Here is a 10,000-nt window from a genome sequence, read left to right as displayed (position 1 = left end):
AGCTCTCTGTAGTATTCTGTGTGGCTCTTGGTGTCCCGAGGACCGAGTTTGGTAAACCCTGCCCTGTGCACTAAAACCTCTCTCTCTTTTAGTTCTCTGTAGTTCTCTGTGTGGCTCTTGGTGTCCCGAGGACAGAGTTTGGTAAACCCTGCCCTGTGCACTAAAACCTCTCTCTCTTTTAGCTCTCTGTAGTTCTTTGTGTGGCTCTTGTTGTCCCGAGGACCGAGTTTGGTAAACCCTGCCCTGTGCACTAAAACCTCTCTCTCTTTTAGCTCTCTGTAGTTCTCTGTGTGGCTCTTGGTGTCCCGAGGACCGAGTTTGGTAAACCCTGCCCTGCGCACTAAAACCTCTCTCTCTTTTAGCTCTCTGTAGTATTCTGTGTGGCTCTTGGTGTCCCGAGGACCGAGTTTGGTAAACCCTGCCCTGTGCACTAAAACCCCTCTCTCTTTTAGCTCTCTGTAGTTCTCTGTGTGGCTCTTGGTGTCCCGAGGACCGAGTTTGGTAAACCCTGCCCTGCGCACTAAAACCTCTCTCTCTTTTAGCTCTCTGTAGTATTCTGTGTGGCTCTTGGTGTCCCGAGGACCGAGTTTGGTAAACCCTGCCCTGTGCACTAAAACCTCTCTCTCTTTTAGCTCTCTGTAGTTCTCTGTGTGGCTCTTGGTGTCCCGAGGACCGAGTTTGGTAAACCCTGCCCTGTGCACTAAAACCTCTCTCTCTTTTAGCTCTCTGTAGTTCTCTGTGTGGCTCTTGGTGTCCCGAGGACCGAGTTTGGTAAACCCTGCCCTGTGCACTAAAACCTCTCTCTCTATTTTAGATCTCTGTAGTTCTCTGTGTGGCTCTTGGTGTCCCGAGGACAGAGTTTGGTAAACCCTGCCCTGTGCACTAAAACCTCTCTCTCTCTTTTAGCTCTCTGTAGTTCTCTGTGTGGCTCTTGGTGTCCCGAGGACCGAGTTTGGTAAACCCTGCCCTGTGCACTAAAACCTCTCTCTCTTTTAGCTCTCTGTAGTTCTCTAAAGTTGTCTGTGTGGCTCCCAAAACATATTTTTATCCTTGGAATTGGATTTGTGAGTTGTCATGGAAACCAAATCAATTTTTCTAGCATAGTGTTGGATGAGACTAACTGGCAAATACTATCATTGTTCCCTTTAGCTTGTATATATTTCACTTTTTTCTCCACTGTTTATAGGGGACTGTAGTTTGTAACTTACAGGCCACCGCATATCCCTAACCCTGCAGTGAGGTCACTCACTACCCATGATCCTTCACTGCTTTGTTTACTTCCTGACGTTCTGAGGAACTGGCTGTAAGCACCCTTTAACTTCAAAAGGACAAAACACATTACAGTTGAAGTCAGAAGTTTACATACACCTTAGCCAAATATTTTCAACTCAGTTTTTCACAATTCCTGACATTTAATCCTAGTAAAAATTCCGTCTCAGGTCAGTTGGGATCACCACTTTATTTTAAACGTGAAATGTCAGAATAATAGTAGAAAGAATGATTTATTTCAGCTTTCATTTCTTTCATCACATTCCCAGTGGGTCAGAAGTTTACATACACTCAATTAGTATTTGGTAGCATTGCTTTTAAATTGTTTAACTTGGGTCAAACGTTTCGGGTAGCCTTCCACAAGCTTCCCACAATAAGTTGGGTGAATTTTGGCCCATTCCTCCTGACAGAGCTGGTGTAACTGAGTCAGGTTTGTAGGCCGCCTTGCTCACACATTACTTTTCAGTTCTGCCCACAAATATTCTATAGGATTGTGGTCAGGGCTTTGTGATGGCCACTCCGATACCTTGACTCTGTTGTCCTTAAGTCATTTTGCCACAACTTTGGAAGTATGATTGGGGTCATGCAACCAAGCTTTAACATAATTTACCAGCCTCATGATGCCATCTATTTTGTGAAGTGCACTAGTCCCTCTTGCAGCAAAGCACCCCAACAACATGATCCTGCCACCCCCGTGCTTCACGGATGGGTTGACGTTCTCGGCTTGCAAGCCCCTCCCCCTTTTCCCATCAAACATAAAGATGGTCATCAGACGAGAGGACATTTCTCCAAAAAGTATGATCTTTGTCCCCATGTGCAGTTGCAAACCGTAGTCGGTCTTTTTTATGACGGTTTTGGAGCAGTGGCTTCTCCCTTGCTGATATAGGACCTGTTTTACTGTGGACATAGATACTTTTGTACCTGTTTCCACCAGCATCTTCACAAGGTCCTTTGCTGTTGTTCTGGGGATTGATTTGCACTTTTCGCACCAAAGTACGTTAATCTCTAGGAGACAGAACGCATCTCCTTCCTGAGCGGTGTGACGGCTGCGTGGTCCCATGGCGTTTAAACTTGCGTTCTATTGTTTGTACAGATGAACGTGGTACATTCAGGTGTTTGGACATTTCTCCCAAGGATGAACCAGACTTGTGGAGGTATACCATTTTTTTCTGAAGTCTTTTTCTGATTTCTTATGATTTTCCCATGTTGTCAAGCAAAGAGGCACTGAGTTTGAAGGTAGGCCTTGAAATACATCCACAGGTACACCTCCAATTGACTCAAATGATGTCAATTAGCCTATCAGAAGCTTCTAAAGCCATAATTTTTTTAAATTTTCCAAGCTGTTTAAAGGCACAGTCAACTTAGTGTATGTAAACTTCTGACCCACTGGAATTGTGATACAGTGAATTATAAGTGAAATAATCTGCCTGTAAACGATTATTGGAAAAATGACTTGTGTCATGCACAAAGTAGATGTCCTAACCGACTTGCCAAAACTATAGTTTGTTTATTAACAATACATTTTTGGAGTCGTTGAAAAACGAGTTTTAATGACGCCAACCTAAGTGTATGTAAACTTCTGACTTCAACTGTATGTACGTCACAACAAACTTCCAACTGAACAAATCTTTTGAAAATAAATGAGGTCATAACAAAATCAAGCAAATGCTGGGAAATATACAACAGTAAACTTGTAGACGTATTAAAATGGGTATGAACAAAAAACCCGACAATAAATCAAAATGGGGGCTGTATGAGGAGAGTTCAGGGAGGGAGGTGATGACGCAGGTGGAGAGACAGGTGACGTGTGGGACAGGGTGGAATGGGGGGAGTGAAGCAGACATTATGCACACACACATTCACACACACACACACTGACAAAGAGGAAGAGGAGGAGGTAAAGGAGGAAGAGGAGGAGGTAAAGGAGGAAGTATTTGTAACATGCACCTCTATTTTACGGCCTTCTACGACCGTGCCGTGTAATTTGTCTCGCGCCCTGTCAGCGTCCGCACTATGCTCGAAAGTTACGAACCCAAAACCCTGCATGCAGGATGGAGAGGGAGAAAACAACATGCATGTTATTCATGTTATTATACTCATTACTCATATTATTACTGTCATTACTCGTGTTTCTCCAGTCAGTACAGAAAACAGCCTGGGCTGTTGTTCAGTAGAGTAAAAGGAGAAAAACACATTGAAATGTAAAAAGATTAAGCACACTATTATAGGCCAGCTTCAAAACGTTTTCCTTATCTTCCCGCCTCTAACACATCTCTAACCACTAGCTTCCTCTAACACATCTCTATCCTCTAGCTTCCTCTAACACATCTCTATCCTCTAGCTTCCTCTAACACATCTCTATCCTCTAGCTTCCTCTAACACACATCTCTATCCTCTAGCTTCCTCTAACACATCTCTATCCTCTAGCTTCCTCTAACACATCTCTATCCTCTAGCTTCCTCTAACACACATCTCTATCCTCTAGCTTCCTCTAACACATCTCTATCCTCTAGCTTCCTCTAACACATCTCTATCCTCTAGCTTCCTCTAACACATCTCTATCCTCTAGCTTCCTCTAACACATCTCTATCCTCTAGCTTCCTCTAACACATCTCTAACCTCTAGCTTCCTCTAACACATCTCTATCCTCTAGCTTCCTCTAACAGATCTCTATCCTCTAGCTTCCTCTAACACATCTCTATCCTCTAGCTTCCTCTAACACATCTCTAGCCTCTAGCTTCCTCTAACACATCTCTATCCTCTAGCTTCCTCTAACACATCTCTTACCTCTAGCTTCCTCTAACACATCTCTATCCTCTAGCTTCCTCTAACACATCTCTAGCCTCTAGCTTCCTCTAACACATCTCTAACCTCTAGCTTCCTCTAACACATCTCTAGCCTCTAGCTTCCTCTAACACATCTCTCTAACCTCTAGCTCCCTCTAACACATCTCTCTAACCTCTAGCTTCCTCTAACACATCTCTATCCTCTAGCTTCCTCTAACACATCTCTAACCTCTAGCTTCCTCTAACACATCTCTAGCCTCCAGCTTCCTCTAACACATCTCTCTAACCTCTAGCTTCCTCTTAAACACATCTCTAACCTCTAGCTTCCTCTAGCACATCTCTATCCTCTAGCTTCCTCTAAAACATCTCTAACCTCTAGCTTCCTCTAAAACATCTCTAACCTCTAGCTTCCTCTAACACATCTCTAGCCTCTAGCTTCCTCTAACACATCTCTCTAACCTCTAGCTTCCTCTTAAACACATCTCTAACCTCTAGCTTCCTCTAGCACATCTCTATCCTCTAGCTTCCTCTAAAACATCTCTATCTTCAAGCTTCCTCTAAAACATCTCTAACCTCTAGCTTCCTCTTAAACACATCTCTAACCTCTAGCTTCCTCTAGCACATCTCTATCCTCTAGCTTCCTCTAACACACATCTCTAACCTCTAGCTTCCTCTAACACACATCTCTAACCTCTAACTTCCTCTAACACATCTCTTTAACCTCTAGCTTCCTCTAAAACATATCTAACCTATAGCTTCCTCTTAAACACATCCCTAGCCTCTAGCTTCATCTAACACATCTCTATCCTCTAGCTTCCTCTAACACATCTCTATCCTCTAGCTTCCTATAAAACACATCTCTAACCTCTAGCTTCCTCTAAAACATCTCTAACCCCTAGCTTCCTCTAACACACATCTCTAACCTCTAGCTTCCTCTAAAACATCTCTATCCTCTAGCTTCCTCTAACACACATCTCTAACCTCTAGCTTCCTCTAAAACATCTCTAACCTCTAGCTTCCTCTAACACACATCTCTAACCTCTAGCTATCTCTAAAGCATCTCTAACCTCTAGCTTCCTCTAAAACATATCTAACCTATAGCTTCCTCTTAAACACATCCCTAGCCTCTAGCTTCATCTAACACATCTCTATCCTCTAGCTTCCTCTAACACATCTCTATCCTCTAGCTTCCTCTAAAACACATCTCTAACCTCTAGCTTCCTCTAAAACATCTCTAACCCCTAGCTTCCTCTAACACACATCTCTAACCTCTAGCTTCCTCTAAAACATCTCTATCCTCTAGCTTCCTCTAAAACATCTCTAACCTCTAGCTTCCTCTAACACATCTCTAGCCTCTAGCTTCCTCTAACACATCTCTCTAACCTCTAGCTTCCTCTTAAACACATCTCTAACCATTAGCTTCCTCTAGCACATCTCTATCCTCTAGCTTCCTCTAAAACATCTCTATCCTCTAGCTTCCTCTAAAACATCTCTAACCTCTAGCTTCCTCTTAAACACATCTCTAACCTCTAGCTTCCTCTTGCACATCTCTATCCTCTAGCTTCCTCTAACACACATCTCTAACCTCTAGCTTCCTCTAACACACATCTCTAACCTCTAGCTTCCTCTAACACATCTCTTTAACCTCTAGCTTCCTCTAAAACATATCTAACCTATAGCTTCCTCTTAAACACATCCCTAGCCTCTAGCTTCATCTAACACATCTCTATCCTCTAGCTTCCTCTAACACATCTCTATCCTCTAGCTTCCTCTAAAACACATCTCTAACCTCTAGCTTCCTCTAAAACATCTATAACCCCTAGCTTCCTCTAACACACATCTCTAACCTCTAGCTTCCTCTAAAACATCTCTATCATCTAGCTTCCTCTAACACACATCTCTAACCTCTAGCTTCCTCTAAAACATCTCTAACCTCTAGCTTCCTCTAACACACATCTCTAACCTCTAGCTACCTCTAAAGCATCTCTAACCTCTAGCTTCCTCTAACACATCTCTAACCTCTAGCTTCCTCTAAAACATCTCTAACCTCTAGCTTCCTCTAACACATCTCTAACCTCTAGCTTCCTCTAAAACATCTCTAACCTCTAGCTTCCTCTAACACATCTCTAACCTCTAGCTTCCTCTTAAACACATCCCTAGCCTCTAGCTTCCTCTAACACATCTCTATCCTCTAGCTTCCTCTAACACATCTCTATCCTCTAGCTTCCTCTAAAACACATCTCTAACCTCTAGCTTCCTCTAAAACATCTCTAACCTCTAGCTTCCTCTAACACACATCTCTAACCTCTAGCTTCCTCTAACACATGTCTAACCTCTAGCTTCCTCTAAAACATCTCTATCCTCTAGCTTCCTCTAACACACATCTCTAACCTCTAGCTTCCTCTAAAACATCTCTAACCTCTAGCTTCCGCTAACACACATCTCTAACCTCTAGCTTCCTCTAAAACATCTCTAACCTCTAGCATCCTCTAACACATCTCTAACCTCTAGCTTCCTCTAAAACATCTCTAACCTCTAGCTTCCTCTAACACATCTCTAACCTCTAGCTTACTCTAAAACATCTCTAACCTCTAGCTTCCTCTAACACATCTCTAACCTCTAGCTTCCTCTAACACATCTATATCCTCTAGCTTCCTCTAACACATCTCTAACCTCTAGCTTCCTCTAACACATCTATATCCTCTAGCTTCCTCTAAAACATCTCTATCCTCTAGCTTCCTCTAACACACATCTCTAACCTCTAGCTTCCTCTGAAACATCTCTAACCTCTAGCTTCCTCTAACACACATCTCTAACCTATAGCTTCCTCTAAAACATCTCTAACCTCTAGCTTCCTCTAACACATCTCTAACCTCTAGCTTCCTCTAAAACATCTCTAACCTCTAGCTTCCTCTAACACATCTCTAACCTCTAGCTTCCTCTAACACATCTCTAACCTCTAGCTTCCTCTAACACATCTATATCCTCTAGCTTCCTCTAAAACACATCTCTAACCTCTAGCTTCCTCTAACACATCTCTATCCTCTAGCTTCCTCTAAAACACATCTCTAACCTCTAGCTTCCTCTAACACACATCTCTAACCTCTAGCTTCCTCTAACACATCTATATCCTCTAGCTTCCTCTAAAACATCTCTAACCTCTAGCTTCCTCTAAAACACATCTCTAACCTCTAGCTTCCTCTAACACATCTATATCCTCTAGCTTCCTCTAAAACATCTCTAACCTCTAGCTTCCTCTAAAACACATCTCTATCCTCTAGCTTCCTCTAACACATCTATTTAACCTCTAGCTTCCTCTAAAACATCTCTAACCTCAAGCTTCCTCTAACAACTACCATGCAGAAGAGAAACACAACACATCACCTACCTTAGAGCCCCGCTCGTTAAAAATGATTTCAACGTCTAAAATTTGACCAAATTGCTGGAAGGAAAGACAGAAAACAAAGCCAGAGTCAATGACATTCTTTAACGCAGGATTGTTCAGTGGTACAGCATATGGAGTAGCATTTATCATGGAGTAGCATGGAGTAGCATTTAGCATGGATTAGCATGGAGTAGCATTTAGCATGGAGTAGCATGGAATAGCATTTAGCATGGAGTAGCATTTAGCATGGAGTAGCATGGAGTAGCATTTAGCATGGAGTAGCATTTAGCATGGAGTAGCATTTTACATTTGGAAATTATTCACTTATGGGGATAACATGAGTAATTGTAGTGTAATACTCACGCCAAACATTTGCCTGAGGTCTGGGTCCCTGAATCTGAAGGGTATGTTGGAGACATGGAGACGCTTGGGTTGAGTCTTACTGTTACAACTGTCAGACGACTGGCTCTGCTGCTGACTGTCTGTCTGAGACTCCTCCTCTGTCTGCTGTGGGGAGGAGGGAGGGAGGTAGGGGAGGAGGGAGGGGGGAGGAGGGGAGGGAAGAGAAAGGGGAGGGAGGGGAGGGAGGGAGGGAGGGGAGGGAGGGGGAGGGGGAGGAGGGGAGGGAAGAGAAAGGGGGAGGGAGGGAGGGGGAGGGGGGAGGAGGGGAGGGGGAGGAGGGGAGGGAAGAGAAGGGGAGGTAGGGAGGGAGGGAGGGAGGGAGGGAGGGAGGGAGGAGGGAGGGAGGGAGGGAGGGAGGGAGGGAGGGAGGGGAGGGAGGGAGGGAGGGAGGGAGGGGAGGGAAGAGAAAGGGGAGGGAGGGAGGGGGGAGGGGGGGAGGAGGGGAGGGGGGAAAGAGAAAGGGGAGGTAGGGGAGGGAGGGGAGGGACGGAGGAAGAGGGGAGGGAGGGGAGGGAGGGAGGGGAGGGACGGAGGAAGAGGGGAGGGAGGGAGGGAGGGAGGGAGGGAGGGAGGGAGGGAGGGAGGGAGGGAGGGAGGGAGGGAGGGAGGGAGAAACAGACACTCTACACTTAGAACAAGAAGGTGCTATCTAGAACCTCAAAGGGTTCTTCAGATGTCCCCATAGGACAACCTTTTGAAGAACCCTTTTTGGTTACTGGTAGAACTCTTTTGGTTCCAGGTAGAACACTTTCGGTTCCAGATTCCCTTACCCAAAAACCCCAAAAGTGTACTACCTGGAATCAAAAAAGGGTTCTACCAAAAGGGTTCTACCAGGAACCCAAAAAAGGTTCTCCTCTCCAGCTGAAGAACCCTTTTGGAACCCTTTTTGTGTACCGCGTCACGTTATATACACAGAAGATCTCCGCTGAACTTAGAATCCAGATGTTTGGTTCTGTGTGAACAGCAATAAAGTCACAAGGAAGTTGAATACAAATGCAAAGTTGCCAATAGTTACAAACTAGAGAAGGATAAACAGACGCTTCAATAAGAAAACCCAGATGACTGCATTTAAATATAAATATCCCACAGTAGAGGCTACATAGGACAATATCATTCAATCATATCACTACCTGACTTGGGCAGGAGCACTTAGAAGATGCGTACCGACATCTCAGATGTACTACTGCTTCAGTTCCTGTTCCTCTTATAGAATATTATCTAAAACAGTATTGTAGAGTTCCTGTTCCTCTTATAGAATATTATCTAAAACAGTATTGTGGAATTCCTGTTCCTCTTATAGAATATTATCTAAAACATTGTAGAGCTCCTGTTCCTCTTATAGAATATTATCTAAAACAGTATAGAGGAGCTCCTGTTCCTCTTATAGAATATTATCTAAAACAGTATTGTAGAGCTCCTGTTCCTCTTATAGAATATTATCTAAAACAGTATTGTAGAGCTCCTGTTCCTCTTATAGAATATAATCTAAAACAGTATAGAGGAGCTCCTGTTCCTCTTATAGAATATTATCTAAAACAGTATTGTAGAGCTCCTGTTCCTCTTATAGAATATTATCTAAAACAGTATTGTAGAGCTCCTGTTCCTCTTATAGAATATTATCTAAAACAGTATAGAGGAGCTCCTGTTCCTCTTATAGAATATTATCTAAAACAGTATTGTAGAGCTCCTGTTCCTCTTATAGAATATAATCTAAAACAGTATTGTAGAGTTCCTGTTCCTCTTATAGAATATTATCTAAAACAGTATTGTAGAGTTCCTGTTCCTCTTATAGAGTATTATCTAATACAGTATTGTAGAGTTCCTGTTCCTCTTATAGAATATTATCTAAAACAGGATTGTAGAGCTCCTGTTCCTCTTATAGAATATTATCTAAAACAGTATTGTAGAGCTCCTGTTCCTCTTGTAGAATATTATCTAATACAGTATTGTAGAGTTCCTGCACCTAAACCTATTTCAGTCCAAGTCAAGCACTGATTAATACTGGAAATAAATGTCATGTTTATTCAGATGACTTCCATTTAGATAATTGCAGGCTGTAATAACACGTACACCGTGAAGAGGTAAACAAACCAGGGATGGAGAGCGTTATGATTGGGAAATTAAACCACCTCGATGTCTCTAGCCATTAGGTGATTAA

At 43.2% G+C, this 10,000-nt stretch overlaps 1 protein-coding gene across 1 annotated transcript in view; it reads right to left on the bottom strand.

The window, feature by feature from the left end:
• Positions 1-10,000, bottom strand: part of rbfox1 (RNA binding fox-1 homolog 1) — a 406,536-nt gene that overhangs the window by 53,552 nt on the left and 342,984 nt on the right. Inside the window, 3 exon segments of the mRNA XM_090197802.1 lie at positions 3,217-3,309; positions 7,444-7,497; positions 7,804-7,947. Of these exon segments, the coding sequence (XP_090053928.1) occupies positions 3,217-3,309; positions 7,444-7,497; positions 7,804-7,947 (291 nt within the window).

The sequence above is a fragment of the Oncorhynchus mykiss genome, chromosome 13 (assembly GCF_057628025.1).
Source record: "Oncorhynchus mykiss isolate SJ-2025 chromosome 13, ASM5762802v1, whole genome shotgun sequence".
NCBI classification, from domain to species: domain Eukaryota; kingdom Metazoa; phylum Chordata; class Actinopteri; order Salmoniformes; family Salmonidae; genus Oncorhynchus; species Oncorhynchus mykiss.
The sequence above is the reverse complement of the archived record's forward strand: the minus strand, read 5'-3'. Positions and strand labels throughout refer to the sequence as shown.